This window comes from Protopterus annectens, chromosome 1.part2 (genome assembly GCF_019279795.1).
Source record: "Protopterus annectens isolate FY-2018-M chromosome 1.part2, PAN1.0, whole genome shotgun sequence".
In the NCBI taxonomy this organism is placed as follows: domain Eukaryota; kingdom Metazoa; phylum Chordata; order Ceratodontiformes; family Protopteridae; genus Protopterus; species Protopterus annectens.
In genome coordinates this window covers 1141002840-1141028525 of record NC_056727.1, presented here as the reverse complement: position 1 = coordinate 1141028525, position 25686 = coordinate 1141002840, and the positions used below count along the sequence as shown (strand labels likewise).

The window sequence follows — 25686 nt, the reverse complement described above, 5'->3', positions numbered from 1 at the left end:
TTCATAGGTAGGTACTAGGCTATTGGCCCTAGGGCCTATACAAGCCTAGCCAACAAGGTTCCCTGGCTTTCACCACCCAATAAAGTTAATTTCCTGTGCCCCTGTCAAGCAGAGCCGCATAAGTGATCCCTGGGGTGTATTTCCTATTTCCCATCCACTCATCATGATTTTTCTTGAAGAGTGCTAATCAGGAGCTTTGCTTGACATAGATAGGTAGTCTGTTCCAGAGTATGGGAAGTCTCTGGGACAGGAATTTATCCCTCCAGCATGTTCTGTTTATTGTGGTGACAAAGTTTAGGTCCCTAGAGCGTGTAGCTCGGAGGGATTGGGATTTCTTTGTGTAGCCTGTCCAACAGGTCTGGGTTTGACGTAGCTTTATATGTTAGGCAGAGATCTCCTCTGAGTAGGCGATATGCTACGGAGTAAAGCTGGAGTTTTTTGAGACGGTCAGTGTAGGGCATCTGAGGCCAGTAATCCTCTTTGTTAGCTACTTCTTTGGCCTTTCCAGTTGTTGTAGATGTCTTGTGAGGTACATACCAAAAGGGGCGTTGTACTCTATAATGGGTCTAATGAGTGCCGAGTAGAGGGGAACAATGACCTCTTTTTTCTTGGATGAGAACCCTTTTGTGATGAGGTGTGCCACATAGAAGGATTTCCTGACTGCTGTGGTGATGCAATTATCAAAGGAGAGACTACTGTCCACCTGGGTCCCAAAGTCTCTTATCCCACATTCGGCATTAAGTAGACTGCCATTTATGTGATAGTTCATGGGTACAGAGTTTTTACCAAAGGGGATGACTATGCACTTTTTGGCATTGAGCTTGAGGTCATGTCTCTGACACACCAGCCATCTGTCTCACTGAGGCCCTTCTGTAGGATGTCCACATCATTTGTGGACTCGACTATGGCTCCTAGTTTGCAGTCATCTGTGAACTTTGTTAGCCAGAGGCCTTCTTTGTTAGCCTATATTTCAGAGAACTAGATACCAAACAGGAGAGGTCCTAGGACTGAACCCTGTGGTACTCCACTTGTCACTGGCTTGAAGTCAGCTTTGGAGGCTGCAACCTTTACAGTGTTGGCTCTGTCAGTGAGCCAGTTGGCAACCCATTTTCTGATGTAGAGATTTATATCAAGTTTTGTGAGTTTAGCTATAATTCCAGAATGGGGGATGGTGACGAAAGCCTTGGCGAGGTCAGGATAGGCTGTGTGAACCACCTTACCCTCGTTTACGGCTTTGGTGACTGCCTCAAAGAAGTTGATCAGGTTCAGAAGGCATAATCTGCCTTTCACAAACCCGAACTGGGTGGGGTCCAGAGTTTGGAGGTTACCAATGTCTTTGTCTATGAGTTCCATGATGATACGTTCCATGGCCTTGCAGACCAGGCTCGTCAGGCTAATAGGGCAATAGTTCCCAGGATCAGTGGTGGCTCCCCCTTTGTGGAGTGGGATAACTGTTGCTGAGCACCATTCAGTGGGGACAAGGCCTGACATGAGACTATGATTGAACATGGTGCTTAGGTGGAGAGCCAGTTCATTCTGAAGTTCGTGTAAAACGCAGCCTGGGATGTTGTCCTGTCCCATGGATGCTGTGTTTTTGGTTTTAGAGAGTGCAGCTTTTACCTGCATAGATGTTATTACAGGGACTCTGCATTCTTCCTGTATAGATATGGCTCCTTTAGGAGGTGGGGGGGGGGGTAAAGTTAGCACTGAACCTATCTGCCAGGGTGTTGGCAATATCATTTGGTTCTGTAATTTTTGTGCCATTGTGCTGTAACTCAGACCAGATCTGGGTGTTGCCATTGAGATTATTGACATAGCTATAGAATGCTTTGTGGTTGCCCTTAGAATCCATGGTGGTTTTGTTTTTGTAGCTAGCTTTGTAGGATCTTATAAGGGATCTCAGCTTCTTACTGAGGCTGACCAGGGAGCTCCTCCACTCATGGGATTTTTCTCTGTTTTGCAACAGTTTCTTCCTTCTGTTGTATAGTTTGTTTATGGCAGGGGACCACCAGATTGGCTTCCTTTTTTTGGAGGATAGCGTCTTTGGGATAGCACAATCCATGCACTCGTGTAAGTGCTTTATAGAGTGCATTTGTGTAGGATTCAGCAGTCGTAACTGTATTATCCATCTGCATGGGTGTCATGAACTTCGCCACTTCTGTCTTAAGAAGCATGAAGTTGGCTTTGGAGAATTTTTTTACCATGGTTTCCTTAATGTTGGGTGGGTGCGGGATGCGGATATCTAGGGTGATTAGCTTATGGTCGGATTTGACCAACGAGGAGTTGACTTCAGGTGTGGAACACCAATCACTCATGTTGGTAATAACTAGGTCTTGGATATTGTTGCCCCTGGTGGGGGTGTGGATAAGTTGATCCAGGGCATTGGAATTTATGAATTCCAGAAAGCATTGAGCGAAGAAGTTGGTACATGAGTAGTTTTCCCAGTTAGTGGTGGGGTAGCTGAAATCGCCCATTATTAGGGTGTTTGGTTGAACCCTAATATTTTCCAGTATATCAAGAAAAGAAGAGTGGGAATCCTGGGGCATGGTGGGGGACCTGTAGCAGGCTACAATTTGGATTGCAGTTTTGCCCAGAGTTAGTTGCACTTGGATAACTTTGGATGCATTATGCTGTGCAACTAGCCTGGAGGTGTGGATATCCTTAATGAATATGGATACACCTCCGCCTTTGGTGTTCAGGTTAGATGGCCAAAAAATGTGGTATGAGTTATAGCCTGGTAATGCAAGGGTGCTCTCTAGAGCCTTGAACCAGGTGTCAGTCACTGCACAGATATCGATGTTCTCCCTTTTAAGGAGTGCCTCGAATGAGTGCATTTTGAGATTTAGACTTCTAGCATTGAGTAGCATTACCCTCAGTTTTTGCTTGCCTGTTCCTGTTATGGTGGTGAATTTGTCATTTGAACCTTGCCTAAAAAAGGCACTATAGGGGCGGCAAGACCCTTATCCAGTATCCCGAATCCCAGGGGTGACAGGTGCAGGCCATCTCTGGCAAATCATCGTAGTCAGTCGACCATGTCGTTTCAGACAGACAGATACTGGATCCCCTTAGAATGACACCAGAAGCTTAGCCAATTGTTGAAGTCAGTCATTTTGTCCTTGTACTGCGGTATCATTCTGGGTGATGGCAGGATGCTACTCAGGGCTAGGGTCATACCTGCCTGGGCTAGAAGATCGGAGAGCTCTTCCCTGTCTCTTTTCATGTAGTCCATGGAGGTATGTCTCGGGTCATTCACACCAATGTGGACAATGACAAAGTCATATTTGTACTTGTGGAGTAACCTGAGTGCGTGGGTTATGTGGCGGATTCTGGCACCAGACAGGCAGCTGACGGTAACCTTCTCCTTGTTTAGCCTGGTGATTGGGACATCAGTGTGCCTGACTATAGAGTCACCTATGACTAGTGTGTTGTGCATGTTGTTTTGCCTTATGGGCTGTGATTTATTGGCACACTGAGTCTGTGTGTCATTTGGGTTTTGTTGGGTGGTGGAGGTTGCTTGCGTTTCTACTTTGGAGGTCTCTGTTGCTTGAGCAGGTTATTACTGAGAGCCTCCACGAATGTTTTTGTGTTTCTGTGTGTGGATTTTGGTGGTGTAGGTTTAGTGGGACTATGTGATGAGTGTGGTGTGGTGTAAGTGTTTACGTTCTCATCTTGACTGTCAAGTTCAGTCTTGGTTGGAGAGAGCTTTGCCTACAGTTTGGCTAGATAAGTGCATCTCTCTCAGTTTGTGGTGTTGGTTGGTAGGAGGAGAGGGTTGTCTGTGTATATGAGGCAATTGCTACATTGCCCCAAGATGCCCACATTCATCAGATAGACAGGCGAGAACGCTGGGAGCTGACCCTTGGACATGCCTGAATATAAACTACTTTCCTCTAGACAAGTAAGGAAAGTGATTATAAGAGCTGTTTTTCTCTAAGCAAGTGAGGAAAGTAAGTACAAAAACTGTTTTCCTCTAGGTAAAGAGGAAGGTTGAGTGCTGTAGTAATTTGTAGGTTATTTAGTGATAACAACAAGTTCTGAACAAATGCTGAGCACAAATAAGCAAATTCAAGTGCTAAAACTAAGAATCTTTACCTGGATCTTGTGGTAGATAGACTACCTAGTGCTTACCACTCCCACTGATAAGCTAGATGGCTTCCCTCCAACACAGAAAGGCTTGGGGGCCTCCTAAGCTTACAAACAGTCCTGGATACAGCAAATCTGGATCTGGACTAGACTAGTTACAGGAAAGGTGGGAAACAAGCGCAAATGTGGGCTTTTAAACCAGAAAGTTGAAAGAGATGGAAAAACTGCCAAATGGCCAATAAAGTACAATTTCTGGGCCAGAAACCACTCTTGCGGTAGATAGGCTACCTAGTGCTTGCCACTCCCACTGATAAGCTAGATGGCTTCCCTCCAACACAGAAAGGCTTGGGGGGCTCAGAAGCTTACAAACAGTCCTTGATACAGCAAATCTGGATCTGGACTAGACTAGTTACAGGAAAGGTGGGAAACAAACGTGAATGCGGGCTTTTAAACGAGAAAGTTGACTTAAGTCTCAGCTGTCCCATCATTCCAACCAGCACTTGCAGGAATCATCTCTTTTGGTGGATCCTTTTCCCTGCTTGTCCATGCAGGAAGACCATTCGTAAACCTTCTCTTGTGGCAGTAGTCACCACAGATGCCTCCTTCTCCTTTTGGTGAGGGTGGCATTTTTGGATAAGAATGACCAAGGTGTTTGGAAGGCTCAGGAAGCCAGTCTTCACATCAATGTCTTAGAAAGATGAGGTTAGTTCTCCTAGCACTGCTGGAGCTTCAGGATCTTAGTATGATCTCCATTCATACTAAGAACATGATGGTGGGAAGGTATATCAACAAGCAGGGAAGGGATCAGATGTTCATCGTGTTACACTGCTGCAGTCATTACACTTGGGTTCCCCCGTCGGCCTGAGTTCCAAAGTCTTGGTCCGGCGTCAGTTGCTGTTGCCTCCTCCCTGACGTCAGTGCGACAGGGGTATATAAGATGCAGCCGATGCCATTTTCTTCTGTTTTTCTTGCCGCGCGGTGCCCGAAGCAAAAGCAGTTCGCAAGTGCCGGTCGGCCGACTCCTGAGATTTTCATTCCGAATCCAGAACCGAAGTCTTCTACAAAGCTAAGTACCCTGTTGGGGAAACTTTTTCTTGCCTCAGACCGATGTCAGTAAAAGTTAATAACTGTATTTCTTGTGGGAAGCAAATACCTCATAAGGATTTCCACTCCTATTGTATTCCATGCCTAGGCCCAGACCACGACGTCACTGGTTATTGGTTTTGTGCTAGGTTTAACAAGTGCACTATTAAACGTCGGTTTGATTTTGCCCGACATTATTTTGACAGAAAATACAATTACACCATGCCGTCGGAAATTCCGACGACCGGAATACATAAAAAGCGCAAAGACAAGGACAGGCATCCGAGGCCCAAAACTGACGATGAGGCCTCTTCTAGGCCGGTCGCCGGTTCTCCAATTTTCAGCGAGGCGCCTACGCAGCCCCTGCCCGACCGCTTCCACAGAACCACAGACCGGATCCCACTCCCAGGTGGAGCTGGCTGGGCCTTCGGACTCTCTAGGTTTTCAGCCCACCGAACCTAATCCTTCAGAGGGAACCGAAGTAGCTGAGCAATCCACAGCTTCAGAGGGTGTTTTCAGACCTACCCAGTTAACCATTAAACCCCCTGCTAAGCCTAAGGCCCCCTTAAAAACAAAGAAACAGTTACAGCATTCTCCAGGGCAGGCTTCCATGCCTACGAAACAAATGCTCAAAATGGCCGAAGACCTAATCACCCTGATCAGGGGGTCCCATCCCCCTCCTGATAAAAGGCCCAGACAGGATGCAGACTATGAATCTTCCGACCAGGTGTCCATTTCTTCAGATTCATCCTCAGACCAAGGATATTCCTTACCCCCTTATGAGGACTCTGATGCTGAGGAATCAATTCCATCAGCCTCTCCGCCTGAGGAGTACTCCTTTGGGGAGACCTTAAATACCATGAGGGAGCATTTCCATTGGGAGGGCCAGGATTACTCAGAATCCAAGAAAAGGCTCAGAGATTTCCTTTTACTGCCTCAACACAGACCCCTTGCTATTCTGCCAGTGTTAGGTATTGTGGATGATGTGTACACTGAATCCAGCTTAAACCCTGACTCCTTACCTCCAGCCCCAGTTAAACCTGATAGATATTACAGAGTCCCTGACTCTCACAAATGTCTGTATAAAAGCCCTGTTGCTGACCCTGAAACTATTTCTCAGGGACCCAAAGGGATTAAGGCCTCGTCAGCAAAAAACCCAGTTCCCTCTGACAGAGATTCCAGAGCATTAGACAGATGGGGTAAGAAAGTATATACGTCTGCAACTTTAGCAATGAGAGCCTTAAATTGCCTGTTCCACATGCTAAAATATCAGCAATTTTTGATGTCTCAGTTGAAACAAAAGATGCTTCCAGATTCAGATCCTTCTAGTTTTAAAGAAATGCAGGATTTATTGCATGCAGCTGAACAAGTGGGAAAACATACTTTGCAATGTGGATTTGATTCCTTAGAGGCCTCCTGTAGAGCAGCAGTTACAGGCTCTGTCATTAGAAGACATGCTTGGTTAAAAGAACATACGTTACCAGATCGTGTTAAGGCAAAATTATTGGATGCACCTTTGCAGCGGGATGTGCTGTTTGGAGTTAAGGCAGAGGAGGTATTAAAGAAGATGGAGGATAAGGCAAAATCTATGCAAAGGGTGAAGGATTTCTTACAGGTTCAGTCTCCTCGTTTTAGCAGAAATTGGCCAACAAAGAATTGGTCCTTTCCAGTCACAGACAGGCCTCAAAGGGGCAGATATAGATGTCCAAGAGGTAGAGGTCAAGCACAAGGTTCTTACAGGCCTCGACAATGGGGTACACCAGGCCAGAAAGAAGTGGAAGACAGGCCATAACCTTATAAAAAACAGCCTCATTAACTTCCCACTACAGCTGCCAAACAGCTCCCTCTTGGCAGCCCCCTTAGGAGGAAAACTGGCACTTTTCTACCACAATTGGCATTGCATCACCAAAGACAAATGGGTTCTCAACATTGTGTCTTAAGGTTATAGGTTCCACTTTCACACTCTACTAAGGTTAAAAGGAATGCCAAATCTGCCACCAAATCAATGGGCAGAGGCTCAAAAACAAATTACCGCACTCATGGACATGAAAGCTATTCAAAAGGTACCACCACAGGAGCAAGGACAAGGATTTTACTAAAGACTCTTTCTGGTTCCCAGAAAGGACAAAGCCTGGAGACCCATTCTGGATCTTTCTTCTCTAAACACTTACCTGGATGTTCCGAAATTCAAAATGTTGACACTACAGCAGCCTCTACCCATGCTGGGCAAGAAAGCTTGGCTCGTGACCTCAAGGAGGCATACCTGCATGTCCCTGTCAGACAAAACTGCAGAAGATACCTCAGATTTCTAGCTGGTTCAATGCACTACCAATTCTCTGCACTGCCCTTTGGCTTATCTACTGCTCCCAGGGTCTTCACAAAGTGCCTGGCACCAGTAATTGCATTTTGCAGGCAAAAAGGAATTCAAATTTATTCATACCTGGATGACTGCCTGATTCAAGCAGAAAGCAAGGACATTCTTATAAAGCATCTGGCGTTCGTAAAAAAGTTATTAAGTTGCCTGGGGTACACAGTAAACGAAAATAAATCAAAACTAGTGCCCTCACAACAGATAATATTCCTGGGTGCCAGCTTGAACACAATGGCCCAGATGGCTTATCTCATGCCAGACAAGCAAGGACAACTGACTCAATATTTTCAATTGATGGCAACAAAGACCCATCTCCCTGCAAGAAAAATTCTGGAGGCCTTGGGCCTTGGGCTACATGGCTTCTTGCATACTACTAATTCCATATACCAGACTGCATATGAGGAAATTACAATGGTACCTAAAGAGTGTATGGTCTCAACACTGTCAAAGTTTGTAAACAGTTATACCACTAATTCCTTGCCTTCAACAGGAGTTTCGATAGTGGGCTCAAGCTTGTCACCTCAACAAGGGACAGCCTTTTACTCAACCCACAGCCAGGCAAACACTGACAACAGATGCATCGGATTACGCCTGGGGAGCACACATGGCAGGAAAATGTATTCAGGGTGAGTGGCCCACAGAGCAAAGGCATCTTCACATCATTCAAAAAGAGATGCTAGCTGTAAAAAATGCACTTATAGCTTTCAAGGACCTGCTACATCCAGGACAACTACTACTAAAGACAGACAACACCACAGTTATGTGGTACATAAACAAGCAAGGGGGCACACACTCCTACCCCCTTTGCAGACAAGCCATGACCTTGTGGAACACAGCTCTAGACTACCAAGTTCATCTACAAGCACAATTCCTGCCAGGAGAGAAAAACACACTGGCAGACAACCTAAGCAGAAACATCATGGATCCCCACGAATAGGAATTGAATCCACAAATATTCAGATTGATAACACAAAAATGGTGGAGCCCGGACATAGATCTGTTTGCATCCCCAATGAACTGCCAGCTACAGAAATTCTGCACAAGGAGTTACCATCCACAAGCATGGAAGATGGATGCCCTCTCATTCAGCTGGAAAAACCTGCAAGTATACGCGTTTCCTCCTTTACCTCTCCTTCCAAAGGTACTCATAAAAGCCAGGCAAGAAGAGCCAAAGATGATCTTGATTGCACCAGACTGGCCACGCCAGCACTGGTACCCAATCTTGAAGAACTTAGCACAAGAACCACCCTGAATTTTGCCTCAAATCCCACACTTGCTGACGCAACACAACAATCAGATACTTCCCAGCCAGCTAAAGACCTTAAACCTAGCTGCATGGAAAATTCCTTAGTCAAGCAAGCAATGCCTCTCTCCAAAGCTGTTAAGGATGTCATTCTGGAGGCCAGAAGGCCTAGCACCAGGAAAGCCTACTCGGATAAATGGAAGAGATTCTGTGCCTGGAACCAAGCGCACAGCCTTGACCCTCTTGTCCCAAACATTCCTCAGATACTTCAATATTTAACTGAGATGCTGGACAAGGGCCTCTCCTTCTCATCCATCAAGATCCACGCCTCAGCCATTTCTGATCATTACAGCATGGATCCACCATTATTTTCTAATCCTTTGCTCAAACAGTATCTCAGAGGGGCTAAAAACATAAGACCGCCCTGTAGAGCACCTACACCTACTTGGGACCTCAACTTTGTTTTGGAAAAATTAACTTTACCTCCCTTTGAGCCAGCTAACACAACAGAATTAAAAATACATCGTTTGGAAAACTGCTCTGCTACTGGCAATAACATCAGCAAGAAGAGTTTCAGAATTACAGGCACTAACGGCAGTGGAACCTTTCCTCATTTTCCACCAGGACAGGGTGTCTTTAAGAACTAACCCTACGTTTATGCCAAAGGTGGTATCAAGTGTGGCTCTAAACCAAACTATTCACTTGCCAATCTTTTATCCAAAGCCACAGAACAAAGGGGAGAGACTACTACATTCTTTGGACTGTCACAGGCAGTTACGCTTCTACTTGGACAAAACCAAAGCTTTCAGAAAAACTGAGCAATTATTGGTAGCATACGCTGCAGGACCACAGGGAAAAGCCATTTCAAAACAGACTATCTCAAAATGGATAGGACATTGTATACATTTCTGCTATACTCACCATGGGAAACCTGTACCTAGCAGCATTAGATCTCACTCCACCAGGGCAACAGCCACTTCAACTGCCTACCTCAGAGGAGTACCTACCAAGGAGTTTTTGGAAGCAGCAACATGGAGTTCTGTGCATACCTTTACCAAACATTACCATTTGCCTTTATACTCCAAATCCAGAGCTGGCTTCACCACTGCTGTGCTGCAGGGCCTTATAGCCACCCCTAATGCCTTATAGAACCAGCCTCCCTACCTCAGCTTTGGGATTCCACCCAAGTGTAATGACTGCAGCAGTGTTTACACTCGAACATCTACATTTATGGTAGGTACAAAACTGTACTGTCCTAGTCCTTGTATCAGGAAACGATGAGTGTGGTAATATGCAATGAGCTTGCAGCACTTTCTAGTAGTGCTGTATTTTCCTGGGAAATCCATCTGCATTGTGGACATACTTTGATTAACTGTCCTTGTGCCTTATGAGGGGTCTGTCATTCCAGCAGTGACACAGACCATCCGTGCTGCAATCTAGCTTGTCATCCTTGGCCAACATCAAGTATAGCGCCCACTTTTCCTTGATTCCCCCAACACAGAAAGTCCAGGTGACTCTAGTCGATGAGTGAGTTCTTGAGTTTTTATGTGCTTAACAACCAGTCACTCCGATGCCAAAATTTTACATAAAGTACTCCAGTGCTGAGCAACAGTTATCCTTATTGTGTCTTTCTGGCCCAGATAAGTTTTTCTTTCTGCTAAGGCCTCATCTTATAAACCACCTTGGCGTCTAGATCCAGTTCCATATCTTCTGTTTACCCATCCAGGAAACCTTACCTGGATCTCCAGAATCTGTATTTAAATGCTTGGTTTCTCCATTTCCAGTAATGGCCTTAAGCCCCGCCTTCTCTCAAGACATTAATATACTGTCAGCTTCCTAGAAAGATTCAACTTGGAAAGTTTTTCTGAGTAAATGGAAGTGCTTTGGTCTCTGGACCACATTGCATCAGCTCATTCCCCCTGTAGCTTCAGTTCCTGGCATCTTACAGTTTTCAGAGACTTTATTTGATGCAAGGGACAGTTTCTCAGCAGTTAATGTACAATTGTCTTCAATTTTTAATTTTCTCCCTCAGCTCAAATTCCACAAGGTTTTCTTAAGTGGAGTTTTGGGAAACAAAATGTAGTGCTGGAGGTCCTAACTCAGTCGCCTTTTGAGCTTCTTCCATGGCCCTAAAATTTATTTTATGGAAAACTGTCTGTTTTCTTTGTGGCCATTACTTTGGCCACAAGGATGTCTGAACTACATGGCTCTGTCTGTGGTCACATCATACCTTATTTTACAGAAGAGTCTCGTGTACAACTAATCTGTCTTTTTATTGCTAAAGTGGCCTCCAAACCCAATTTGAACCAAACTGTGATACCTCCAGTATTCTTTTCTTATTATTCCAGCAAAAGGGAGTATACCCTTCTTACTTTGCTTGTTCACTGGCAACCAAGGTTTTTATTTTTACATTTCATGTACGGATTCAGGAAGAGCTCACAGTTGTTTGTATCCTTTGCTCCAAACAGACTCAAAAAGAAAGTATCCAAGATGTCTCTATCAGGATGGCTGTCCTGACTGTCTCACATTTGTTTATCAAAGCCATAATGAGTCCTTGCTAATTAAACCAAAAGCTTCATTCAACATGTTCTGTCACTACATCTTCAGCCTTCTTTAGGAATTCTTCCAGTGATGACATTTGTGCTGCACTGACTTGGTCCACACTGCATATCTTTTCTAAGCACTATAAGCTAGATTTGATTTTAAGATCCATGGCTCCCTTTGGAGTTTCCATCAATTTGTCATGAAGCCACACAGGTGTTCAAGTAGCTGGGGCTTCTGACCCAACAGTCTGATTAGATAGATGGATTAAAAAGGATATGAAATTATGTACTTGCAATAATGCTGGATCCTTTCATTTACATTCATCTGGCGCAACAACCCTGTCACTATCTCACCACCTTCACCTGTTTGAGGATTCCGTAGGAGTCCTAGTCTGTCCTGGACGTTGTAGGCAACAAACTTGATCTGAGAGCAGCTGGTCTAAAGAGGACAGGGGCACTGTGGAAGGGAAAAGTTTGAGGAGCTTGAGGCTGGAGCCCTAGCTTTGCTGGTTTGGATCTGAGAAGTGTCTCATTATGGCTTTCATAAACAAACGTGAGACAGTCAGATAGGATGACAGTAAAGGGTGGAAGTAACTGAAGGAAGTCATTTAGTATGAATGTACAAAATGTGCAAACATGAGAAGTAAGCTGGTAATACCTGGGACACTAAGTTAGAAATAATTTAAAAAAAGCAGATGATTGTGAGCTAGAAGGTATGGAGAGTAAGGCGGCTCAAAATAAAAAAAATAAATAAATAAATAAAAAAGGAAAGAGGGTATCTTATTTGGAGGTTGCATTTATTAATGTCCTGTTGGCTGCCCTGTCCTCTGGCTCATTTATGTCACAAGTGCTTGGAAGACAGGAGACTTGTATGATGGAAAAGGATGATCAGTCATGTTGAATCTGTTTCATAGACAGTGATGTTGATAAGGTAGTTTGACGTAAAAGAGAGAGAATTGGAGGACTGAGAAGATTGAAAACAAATATTTTAGTATTTTTTACCACCTGGTTATTTTGATGGGTAGTTCAGGAAACATGCAAGAAGTATGGTATGGTATAGGCTGGTAAATTATATAGTTAAGATGTTGATTGGGTAGAGGAAAAAATTGTACATATGGAAGAGAATTATATAAATTAAGAATACAAGCTGAATTGATTGACTTTGTAGACCACAGAGAAAAATGAAGGGAGAAATCCTAAAATTGGTGTGTTATTAGAAAGAAAGAGACTTTCCTTGTCTCCTGTTGGTTTACCTGATGGGAGGCAGAGGGGGCTTTTTGATTGAAGTAGGGGCATGCTATGGATCTGTGAGAATGAAGCTGGATAAAAAAGGAAAGTGAATGAAAGTTTATATAAAGAAGGTGTGGCAGAGTAATCGGTGCTCTTTCCCAGTGGAATATTGAAATAAAAGAACAGAACGTCTGTTGTTGGAGTAATGACTTGTATGGTATAGTAGTCAATCTAATGCTGTTAAGTGGGAAGGGTTACATTTAAAGAAGAGGAGTGATTGGGAGACTTATGTTGGAGTTTCAACACAACATTATCATATGGTAAAGTAGTAGGCATAACAACATGGCTTGATGACAGGGGATTCTATGGAGAGAGGTTCGAAGCACCACATTTTAAAGGAGAAATAGAGAATAAACACAAACAGAACAGGTAAAAGTAATGTGAATGTTTTTTTGTGTGAGTTTCCTGGGCCTATGAGGAGATTAATGATACTAAATGGGGGTGCTGGATAAAAATGTAATGGCTGAAGGTACATCCTACTTTTGTTCCCCAAAACAGACTGGTAAAAAGAATGGAGGGTATAGTTTTCATATATTATTGTTTTCTCTAAGAAATTTAAATATGGATTTTATTCTTTGAAAAGGAGGACAAAGAATATTGTAATGGAAATAGGCAGTGTAGGAACAAGAAACCAGTCGTACTCAAGATTAACAGTAAATGTATGCAAAGTGTAATGACAGAATGACTTAATTTGTATACATGCATGTACACATGTGTGCTTATACTTACGGTTTAGAATTGTCTTACCGAATGTACATATTTTCAAGACAGCAAATGCATGCTGCAAATGTCTGTGTGTATGTTTAATTGTAGATATAAAATGTGAAATACTGTTTTGTTATAGAATGTCGATGCATTATCGCACACACTCACAGTATCAATGTCAAGTAGTGGTGAAGTCGAATGACTGAAGCATATATATGTATTTGCGATAGCCACCCTGTCAGTAGCTGTAACATTTTTTTTTCTTTCCAAGAGTCTAATCAAACACATGAAACTAGAAACCAGTATTTTCTGTTGCAGAATAATGTTGGCAGTTGCCTTTGTGCATCAGCAGTCAGATTTCTCAAATTAAGTTGTTGCCAGTTAGATGTTAGTCGCGTCTTTGAGCTCAGCATGTTATTTTTAGTTTTATAAAATATGTGTAATACGCAACTTTAGTTCGATATGTAGATTTTATAATCTAGTACTATATGTCCATGATGTAAACACGTTGTAGCTGTATGTATCCGTTAAGTGTGTCTTTACATAAAACAATGCTACACTGTATGATATTGAAGTAATGTATTAATTGTTGAAAAAAGTTATTTCCTGGATCTATATGACAAGAGTTCATAATGACAGCTGTGAGGTATATTAGTAACAGATAACGTTGTTGCATGTTGTATATTTTATGTGTAAGTGTCAGTGTTTAACTTAGTACACTGGTTATGTGAGTAGAAGTAGAGTGTGCATGCATGTAGTGTCATTGATATATTCTGGTCACTTCAGAAGTCGAATGTTAACGTTTCTGACATTGTAGTGTAGCTTAACATTTTGTATCTTAAAACTAGATGATCTTATAACTCATTTAATTGATATATGTGTATTTTAGACTAAGGTTTGTTGGAATTATATCTACTTTTTACAATGGATTTGTATAAAGCATCTGTGAGAAACAGGACAGTTTTTTTAAATGTAATACCTACAGGCAGTGTATATCAAACACAGATACAAATTATACTGTAAACGTGTGCAGTAATGTCGTGACATTTCGTGACTAAATGTTTTTTCGGAGTTTTATATCTTAAGATTAAACATACACAGTTGTTGTCAAGACATTATGCACAATTTGCAAAACGTGTGTGGGTGAGTCCAGTTAAGTTGGTAGAGTGGTGATAAAGGCAGTTTTCCCTGCGTACTTTGATCAACAAAGCTGATTGACTCTGGTGTGAGATCAGAGTTCATAGGTTCATAGGTTGGTACTAGGCTATCAGCCCTAGGGCCTATACAACCCTAGCCATAATGGACCCCTGTCTAGCAGGGCGACTGACGTGATCCCTGGGGTGAATTTCCTTTCTCCCATCCAAACGTCAAGGTTCCTCTTGAAGAGGTCCAAAGAGGCACTCTGCTTGACATGTATGGGCAATCTATTCCAGAGTCTGGGGAGTCTCTGGGTCAGGAACCTATCCCTCCAGCATGTTTTGTTTATTGTGATGACAAGGTTTAGATCCCTGGAGCGTGTAGCTCTGAGGGATTGGGATTTCTTTAAGTGTAGCATGTCCAACAGCTCTGGGTTTGACATGGCCTTGTATGTTAAGCAGAGATCGCCTCTGAGTAGACGATATGCGACAGAGTATAGCTGGAGTTTTTAAGGCGGTCAGCGAGGGCATCTGCTTTAGGCCTGTGATTCTTTTAGTGAGGTATTTCTGAGGCCTTTCCAGTTGTTGCAGATGTCTTGAGAGGTACATACCAAATGGGGCGTTGTATTCTATAATGGGTCTAATGAGGGATGAGTACAGTGGGACAATGACCTCCTTTTTCTGGATGAAAAGCCCTTCGTGATGAGGTGTGCCACATAGAAGGATTTCCTGACTGTTGTGGCGATGTGGTTATCGAAGGTGAGACCACTGTCCACCTGTGTCCCTAAGTCTCTTATCACACTTTCTGTGTTTAGTGTACTGCCACCTATATGGTAATTCATGGATACATGTTTTTTTCCCAAAGGGGATAACAATACATTTCTTGGCATTGAGCTTGAGCCCATGGCTCTGGCACCAAGCATCTGTTTCTGTAAGGCCCTTTTGTAGAGTATCCACATCATTTGGGATTCAATAATGGCTCCCAGTTTGCAGTCATCTGCAAACTTTGTTAGCCAGAGTCCCTTAGTGTTGACCTGTACTTCAGAGAAGGAGATGCCAAACAAGAGCGACCCCAGGACTGAACCCTGAGGTACTCCACTTGTCACTTGTCTGGAGCTGGATTTGGAGTCGGCTACTTTTACAGTGTGGGTTCTATCAGTAAGCCATTTAGCAACCCATTGGGTGACATAGGGATTAATACCCAACTTAGTAAGTTTATCTATGATTCCAGAGTGGGGGATGGTGTCAAAGGCCTTGGCAAGGTCTAGATAGGCTGTGTGGACCACCTTACCCTTGTCCATGGCTCTGGAGACTGATTCAAAGAAGTCAGTCAGGTTCAGGAGACAAGATCGGCCCTTCACAAACCCAAACTGGGTGGGGTCCAGTGTTTGAAGGTTGCCAATGTCTTTGTTTATAAGTTCCATGATAATACGCTCCATGGCCTTGCAGATAAGGCTTGTCAGACTGATGGGACGGTAGTTTCCGGGATCCAAGGTGGATCCCCCCTTGTGGATTGGGATAACTGTAGCTCTGCGCCACTCAGTGTCAGAGTGATGCTAAGGTTGATGAATGTGCCCTTTCCCCACTGTTATGCAGTCGCAGAGTTTATATATTTAAGTAGCATGCTTGTGAGGGGTGCAGCCCCCCACAAGGGGCTTGCAGGGAGGGCTTGACTCCTTGCAAAAAAGTGTTTTTGTTTTGCATGCTTTGGATGTATATCACAGCACGTACATTGTTTTGTTGTCTTTTTTTCCCAGCATTTTTTGTTGATGTGGTGAATGTCAGTGTACTAAAGTTTCAATTGACTTAAATAGAACCATATATATATGTATGTAAATAAACAAGCATACACACACACACACAAATGCACACACTCGTTTTTGTGTGTATAAATAAATAAATATATATATATATATATATATATATATATAGAGAGAGAGAGAGAGAGAAGTAAGAGATATAGAGATGACACAGTTTGATCGATATATCCCAAGCAAAATGGAAGAAAATGTTTTGCTTTGCTTTAAAAATATTACAGTGAAAAGTAGAATTCTAGGCATATAAGGAACATGGTGTTATTAATTAGTTTTGCTTCTTACCATGTCTTACAGTAATAGTAGTAGTTCAGGACTCGTTTATTTATTTATTTATTACTTCCCATATCAACTTTGTTTATACTTTTGAAGCTGATGAATGGATGGCTTCATATCCAGAATGTTTTCTTTTAAAGGTAAGTATTTTATTCTCGTGTCAGACTTGCCACTTCCTGGTTTTCAAGCCTGATTGGACCTTTTGCCAATTTTTGACATGTGTAAGTTACTAAATACACTTTTAGTGGACAAACCGAGTCAGCTAATAGTTTTCAGTAAAGTGAAATGTTGGTCTATGTTGCTTGCTAGGATTATGTCACTCTATTTTTGTAATGATTGGCTTGGTTAGATGCTCACAGATGTTTCCGTTACACATCGCCTTTGCTTTGCACTTTCAGTCCGACTGGGTCCCCACTTATTGTGAGGTCGTTAAAATATTACTAAAAATGGCAGAATATAAAATATAATGTAATTATTCAGGCAGTGGCAGTGTTGTGACCTTAATTTATAATTTTTCTGTGTCCCTGTGACCTTGCAGAGCTAGGCATTTGTTTATGCTGGTGACCTACTTAAATAGTCTTGCTTGGAAGTTGTTCATTGTCCTGTAAACTCCTTAGGGATAATCTGTGCCTTGCTTTTTGGGCCATTATGGTTCCAGTAGTTCAGGCCTTCTTTTACCTCCACAAGTAAACAAAACACAGTGGGGGGGGGGGGGTTGTCATGCAGTGCTTACTCCTTTGTAACAACCCCCCCACTCCAAAGTAATGGTGATGCACTTAGTTCTATCATAAAGGAGTTGGATAACTGGATGAGTATCCACAAATTTGCCCTGGATATCACTGGCTTGTTGTTTCTTGAAAAAGGAGTTAAGGTCTAAAGTGGGATACTAGCAAGGTGTAAATGACACAGGGCTTAGTTGCTTTGTATTTTCTATTATTTTAAACAGCACCTCTTCAGTTTAATACTTGGGAAATTATTCCAAGCCTGGCATTAAATGGGGTTGAATGGTTTCCTTTGCCATTTCAAAGTCTGGTGTACTGTTTTTAGTTTTGTAATTACTGCTAAGTAGAAACTTTAGGTCAGAATGGATTATCTCACGATTTAGGTTATCCTTGTATATGAGCAGTAAAGCACAAATATTAATTCTCCATCTACTTACATCATACATCAAAGGGGAATTGTTTTTTTGCAGTGGTTTAAATAATGTTTGTGTCTTTTTATTTCAGAAAGACGAAATGGAAGCTAAGGCCAGAGAAGAAGCTGAAAAACAGAGACTGGAACGTGAGCGACACTTCCAGCGAGAAGAGCAGGAACGCCTTGAAAGAAAGAAGGTACTTGCCATCTTAGCTGTTGATGTTTCACTTTTGCAGTAGTTCTGACTACTGGGAATTCAGCTGTACGACGCACGGCTGTCTTGCCCATCTTTCAGAGCTCAGCAATCTTCCCTGTCTTGGCATAGCAGAAGCTTGCCCATCTAGGAAGTCAGGATGTCGGCAGCATAAAACTTAACATCTGCTTATACCATGCTGCACCTCACAACTTATGCCAGAACCTAAGAAAAGGACACGTTATTGTAGTAGACAGATTCCACTCAAAGACTTTTACAATTTTTATGTATTCTGTTTAGACTCTTAAGCACAGTATCTGAGACTGTAGGGTCTATCATGGGTTCATCATGAAAACTAAGAAATAGGCAGAGTTCCCTACAGAATTGCTTGGAGAAGAAGAAGCTTATGGACTTCACTCAGTCTGCCCTGGTGCTGTTGGGTTCATCTTTGGTTCCTGACATCTTCCCTTAAAAGAAGCATTTTAAGGAGGATGCATTTGATATGATTTCAGCATCCAGTGTCCCATATCGTCTGAAGGGCATGGCCCCCCGATGAGGCACTTTTGGAGTGCTAGGACCATTTATTTGATTGCTCTGAGGCCTTTGATGAGGTCTCTTTGCAGCATGTCATGCCAGAGGAACAGAACATGTCTCTGAGCTGAGGACAAGGATTTGGCTTCCAGATGAGATGCCCATTCCCAGGTGTCCATTTCTGAATTGATTTCTAAAGGGGAGGGCAGGTTACTTATTATCCTCATTAAGGAAGATAGTTTTGGCTGTAAGATAGAAGTCTGTCAGTCTTATCTCAAGGCCAGGGCTACTGAGATGGACGTTCTCTTTAAAAGGACCCAAAAGCTCAAGCATAAGTCTCCAGGCCTAGAATCCCTGCAGCCATGTATGTCCCAGATTGTGTGTAGCCCTTTCCCCTACCCCAACCCCAGGCCTTTCATGAACAGTGGATCATTTTGACTGAAGGGTTCTTACACAGTTTGCAGCAGGTACAGATGCATCTTTGCGTGCAGTCCCATCTGGTAAAATGGAGGAAACACTCTCCTGGAAAGGTTGAGACACTCCTGTGTCAGTGAGTGAAGGATTTTCATTACTCTTCTCAATATCTCCCCCCTAGGATAACATACAGACACAGCAGGCACCGTCTCCCCCACATAGGAGATCTCATTTGATGAAACTGTTAGTAGAATGTAAATACAATTCAGGTCTGAGCCAAATGAGGCATTAGCAGCATAGAAATTATACTTTGTGTTAAAGGGCCTAGAGGCTGCTTAACCCATCATGACAACTCCTGTTTATTGGGGTGCTGGAGGATTCCTTCCAAGGAACCAGACCGAAACCCTTGCTGCTAAGAAATTAAATAGATTTTGTAGAGTCCGAGTGTCACATTAATCCCTTTACAAAAATCCTGTGACAGATCGAGCTGTACTGTCTATGAATCCATAGAAGAGGTCCACATTGGTTCCTCTCCTCAGTATCCGGTACCTACCTGAATGACAGTGAAATCCCAGTTCTAGTCCAGTTTGTGAAGAAGGCTTACACTGTTGCCATTCTGTCCATTAGGGACATTGACAGCTATTACATTTAAGCACCGGAGTATCTACTGCCTCTTACGTTTATAGCCTGCAAGATGTATCCTGTAGGAATTTCTTCGGTGTATGCAGTGTAGTCAGAACTATAGCACTAGTGATCTAAATAAAGTGAACGGTACAGTTGTGTAAGAACTTCCCAAAGTAGTACATCACTGTTGCACTAGTGTTTTCCTTCTACCAATGCTTCTGTCACCGTGGGACATCCTGGGCTGTGGTGAGGTACTCTCTCCGTAACTTATGTTTTACCCTTCCACTGAATGGACTTTGGATCTGCTCAGATCTGAGTTACATTTGGTGAGCCCTATTTTCTACTTTCACTATAAAACATGAGGATTTTTTTCAATTCTGTCCCCCTCTTAGACATTCTAGGACCTTACTCTCTAGTTTTCACTAATCATTGCCTTGTTCCCTTGGGCTAGAAGGCTCTAATGGGACATGAGCAGGCATCTGTTTTGTACTGTTGATGTCCTGACATCATAGATGGATGGGCAGCTACCATTCCTGAAGTGGAAAGGGTGCTGAACTCTAAAAGTCAGGCCTGACATCCAGGCCTTGTGTAGCCATGGTCCCAGCAGGAAGGACTACTGTGATGTGATCTACTCAAAACACCTATTGTTATGGCAAATTCTTGCACAGTTGATTTTTTTCCTTTTAGTTCAGTGGTCCTAAGTTATTCAGCATAGTTTATTCTAAAGTGTAGTCTTTCCAAAATTTTCAAAAATATGCATTATACGTAATCCACTGATTTGTGTGATTTGTCTTCTTTTTTCACTCCTTTTTTTCATATTCCTTAAATTAGCTCGTTTGTTCTTGTTGTCTTGAGTGGCATTTTTTTTCCATGACCCTTGGCTGAATAGTGGGGTCAGAGAAATATTGTATAGTGTGTGGTCTGTCTGAACTAAGGGAAGCAGCATTTTGAAAACTGGATATGATATATTATATTACCTAGGTATTAAACTGTTTAATAGTGAAGGATTTTAAAGCTTTGCAACTAATTGGCACTTGATTGAAGACTGAATTAGAGGTAAACATTTCTTAAAAATTAATAAATAAACCCAGAATGATTGCATTCAATAGACCTTCTATTAACTGTATTTTGAGCTAATTTAAAAGATTGCTTGTGGTTTTAAAAATAGAGTTGAATGTAAGCTCGTTCCTCGTGTATGTATAAAGTGTTAGAAGGCTAGCATAATCATTTATTAAACTTTATCTTGCATTCATTTTATTTATTCCATATTTATACCAGTGACAGCCATTTAGTTTGTTCTTGTGCATGCAAATGTATTTAACTCTTGTGACGTCCATTTTGTGGACAAGGGTCAACCATTTTTTTTTCACATTTTATGCTGTTGCAAAGAAATTCATGTGCAGAAATTGCATGGACTGTGGATGTGTATTATGTAACCAGATTGCTAATGGTGACTTCTTGGAAAACAAGAAGGTGTCAGTTTTCAGAAGCTTTGCCATTTAGAGCTCTGAAAGCTGCTTAAGTTATAAGCTATGCAGTCATACTGTGGGTAGACCACTGACTACAGGCATGATTTTAAATTATTGTGATGAGAGAAAGTTTTCACAGCAAAGAGAGTCAGAAGCAGTCCCAAATGTCAGAACTGTGGGATTCAGGCCATGAGTTGTGTAGACCAGACACTTAACAGTTCTATCTGTTAGAAAAAAATGAGTGAGGTTGTAGGAAATCATTTCTTGTTGAGTGAGGTTGTAGGAAATAATTTCTTGTTGTAATAAGCAACTCCTGAAGTTACTTCACAAATTTATTTTACATTGTGGACCTAGACTACATCTGTTATCTATATATTTTTTTTTTTTTGGGGGGGGGGGACTGTAAAGAAGAATGGATGAAACAATCTACCATCATGGATCCTATTTGATGGGTCCTTGCATAGGTTACTGTCCTCTACCAGTCACCATTCTGCAAAGAATTTGCAAGATGCCACTTTGCACCCATTCCAGTGCATACTATGATGTAATACACGAGGTACATATGTACATGCATCCCTGAAACACCCCATTTTTTTCTGCTTGTTGAGTGTACGTGCATTTATATGCCTAAAGAAAAAAAAAATGCGGATGGCAGAGATTTAATCCTGTCACTCAACGGTATGATAGGTAGCTGTTTCTATCCTACTTTGCGACTAAAAATATGGTGGCTATCAACAGCTATTTGCTTAGGAACTGATGGGAAAGTCATCCATGCAGACCTGTGCAAAGACAGGAGCATTGTTACATGGAGAAGTGCTGTTGACAGCAGGTTATATCCCAGCTTCACGTAAAGTAGGTCCGTTGTTAACTGACCTTCAGTCCTGTGGGTGACCAGCTCATTCTCTGTTAGGGAGAACCTGCATGGACTGAAGGCTCAAATCTACTCTGGTCTTCTTTGGTGGAGGGCAAGGGGAGTCTTGCCCCTCCACTCCCACCCTGGGGAGCCTTTCCCAGACCTTTTACTCCACCCACTCCGTGGCTGGGCTGAAGCCCAAAGATATCCATTCTGATTCCCTGAGGGCATTTCCTTGAGCTGCTCGGTCACAACTTGCTGGAAATCACAACAAAGGAACAGCCCTTCCTTGAATGGCCATCCACTCCAGGCGGGCTGGCAGGTTTCAGTTGATGAAGGGCCTTCTGCATCTCTTGTGCCAAGAGTTGTAACTTGGACTCAGCTTCAAGCAACTCTTTGTTTACAGGGGGCCTTGAGTCACAAATGTGGGATCTCATCCTTCGAAGATACAGTTCAGTTGATGGTCCCAGTGTAAGCCTGTCTGCATGTGCAATGCCTTTGGTATTTATTCTTTTCTATTCTGGTTCTGTGTCCCCTGCCACCCAGCATGGAGGAGTCACACACCTTTCTTTTAATGACTTATACATGAACTTATCCCTATGGATGTTGGTAGAATGTGGGGTTAGTTGCAGTAATATTGTTATTAGGAGTCGCTGAACCCTGAGGCCATTGTCTCAGAATGACAATGAGCTGACCTCTGCACTTTCCCTCTAGGTAGGGCCTTGAGTACAAGATGAGCAGAGCAGTAAGTAAGTAGTTCAGTTTCTTCATCATAGTTCCATACTGTACAGGACAATCCTAATCTCTGGTGTCCGTCTGGAGTTTGCATGTTCTCTTTCTTTCTCCAGGGTTTTTCTCCTGGTAGTGCAGTTCATACTAAAAAAACTGCCAGGTAACTGACTACACAAAACTGTTCAAATGTTATTGCATGTATCCTTCCCCTTGTGGCCAGGTTTATGGTTGAAAAGGAGCTAAGAAAAAACACTTTAATAGCCAGGTTAATACATCAAAAAGAAAAAAAATATCACACTCCTGTTTCATCACCTTTAGCAATGCCTTCAGGAGTTTATGGAGAGGAGGTGTGAGGATCCCTTTGTCAGTCATCCTGTAGAGTTAGTTAATAAGGATACTATCAAAATAGCCTGAAGGCACACTGACTATACCGTTATGGTTTCAGAATGAGATAGGCAGTCTATAATCACCTTGCTGAGTGTGTAGAGCAGTTAACTAAGCACTTTAATGCTGAATCCTCTGTGATTTTTTTTCACACCAGTGTTGGCCTCAGGGTGCAAAACATTTTCCCTCTCTGCTGTCTGACAAAGATTTTAAAGTTTGGGTGGTGTAGCTGGAGATTTCACTCCTCTGCATATTTGTCATTTGGGCCTTCAGCCATTTTTGATACCTGTCCCCATTTTGTTCCCACTTTGTTAGCAAGGTTCATGCAAACATCCATTGCATATAATGGGATGGATCCAATATTGGAGGCGGCTTAGGAAATGCTTGTACATGTACAGGACAAAACTCTCCTTTGATCATACCTACTGTAACTTTATCTGATGCCAACTTAATTTTCCTTCCTGCTCTTTATATTTCTTTTAGAGTGGGTTCTTCTTCTTTTGCAGTAAGCTAAATGTGGGACAGTACAGCTTCTTCGGGGCTTTCTTCATTTAGAAACTATTGAAGCACTCCTTCCATATGCCTTTGATGTCCTGTGGACTGGTGAGCAGATTGTTACTGGCATCCTTTATGAATGGTGTTTGATGACTGTCTTCTTTATCTTTCTGTTGTTGTCTTGTATTTTGATAGAGTTTCTTTGTGCTCTGTGCAGAACCGCTTTCCAGAAGCTGGTGGAGTTCCTGTGACACTTTGTTCTTTTCCAATGTGATTTCTCTCGTATGTTCTTTGTTAGCTAATCAGGGTTTCCTTTTAGCCTAGTCCATGTGTTCCTTCTCCCACTTGCATTCCTCCTTTACTTTGATAACTTTGTGGGCTTCTGCATTCCACCACCAGCTTTCCTTAAGTGCCTTATTTCCATAACTGACTTGGCCATGTATCTGTTCTGTAGTCTTCATGCATGCTGTTTTGAGATGCTGCAATTCTTTTTTTTGGCTCAACCTGTTATCCGTTCCTCCCTATGTGCTAGAGCCCTGAGTATTTCCTGAACTCATGCTAGTCAGTTTCCTGGCCCTTAGTCAGGTTTCTGTTAACCTTATTGCCTCCTGTGACCACTGCTTGCAGCTGATTATGGCCACCATTCATTTATACTGGGGGCTGACCATTTCACTGCTGGTGACTTTGCAACCTCTGATTTTATTCCACTACACTTTCCTTATTTTATTTTACTTAGTAGGAGGGTGTCAACCTAAGCTGCATGCTGACTACTCTTGTATGTCACCTTGGTGAGCTGTGTATTGGCTGACATTACGACATTCACCAGACAGAAGTCTAAATTGACCTTTCTTTCATGATTCCTGTTGACCCACCCATGTGGAAGCATGCTGCCTTGTATGTTGATGTCCTTCACGGATGCATCTGCAGTCCTAACATATGGGTTGTCCTGCCTCAGGCAGCCCTTCGGTCGGCCGGATTCCAAAGTCTGGGTCTGGCCTCGGCTGATGTCGCACTTCACCGGACGTCATAGCTGCCTGGGTATAAAGGCATCAGCCGACGCCATTTTCCTCAGTCTTTCTTGCCGCGCGGTGCCCGAAGCAGAAGCTGTTCGCAAGTGCCGGTCGGTCAGATCCAGAGATTTCTACTACCGAAGACTTCTAAAAAGCTAAGTACCCCGTTGGGGACTCTTTCTTGCCTCAGCCGATGTCAGACAAAGTAAATAATTGTTTAACTTGTGGGAAACAAATACCTCATAAGGATTTCCACTCTTACTGCCTTCCTTGCTTAGGCCCAGACCACGACGTATCAGCTTGTCTAGCCTGTGCTTCCTTCAACCGACGGACGCTTAGACGTCGGTCGGAGTTTGCAGAGGAGTTTTTTGGTCCCGCTTTTGCATATAAAATGCCGTTGGAGACTCCGACTACACAATTAGCTAAAAAGCGCAAGGAAAAGGATCGACACTCGCGGTCCGCGGTTTCAGCTGAAACCACGGTTAGGCCAACCGCAAGTGTCTCGGTTTCGGCTGAAACCGAGACCTCGGTTCTTCCTTCGGCCGAAAGCATGCCTCCGATAACCGAGGCCTCACAGAGCATGGCTGAATCTGCTACTGAAATTACTGCTACAGAAGCAGGCACCCAGGATTTGTCAGACACTATTCCTTTAGACATTTCTACCCCTGCACGTGGGGCTGCTAGACCCCCTGCTTCTATGTCTATCAAGGCCTTTTCCAGGGCTAAAGCAGCTAAATCTTCTAAGGCCTTACCTACAAAAGCTCCTTCACACAGGCCTACCTCTAGTTCCCAGATACTCAGCCTGGCTGAGGATCTTATTTTTTTGATCAGGGGATCCCAACCTCACCCAGACAGGGCCTCTCAACCTCCTCCAGATAAGAGGCCTAGGACTGAACCCCTGAACCTGTCTCTACAGACTATTCCTCGGATGACTCAGATATTTCAGACCATCAGGAAGGCCCATATTCTCCTTATGAGGATTTTGATGCAGAAGAATCCATTCCTTCTGCTTCTCCTCCTGAAGAATTTTCTTTTGGGGAAACCCTACACTCTATGAGGGAACACTTCCAATGGCAGGGCCAGGATTTTTCAGATTCAAGGAAAAGGCTAAGGACTTTTTTACACTTACCACAGCATAGGCCTTTAGCCATTCCTCCAGTACTATCAGTTGTAGATGATGCATATAATGATGCCAGTACTGCCCCTGATTCTCTTCCTCCGGCCCCTGCCAAGCCTGACAGATATTACAGGGTCCCGGACACACACTACCACTTGTATAAGGCTCATGTTGCAGACCCAGAAA

The 25686-nt window shown here is 42.9% G+C and overlaps 1 protein-coding gene across 2 annotated transcripts in view; it reads left to right on the top strand.

The window, feature by feature from the left end:
* Window positions 1–25686, top strand: part of LOC122792264 (MAP7 domain-containing protein 1-like) — a 1483077-nt gene that overhangs the window by 1241456 nt on the left and 215935 nt on the right. For both annotated transcript variants that reach the window (XM_044060015.1, XM_044060014.1), the window contains one exon: window positions 17771–17875. In XM_044060015.1, the coding sequence (XP_043915950.1) occupies window positions 17771–17875 (105 nt within the window). The remainder of the gene's footprint in view (window positions 1–17770; window positions 17876–25686) is intronic.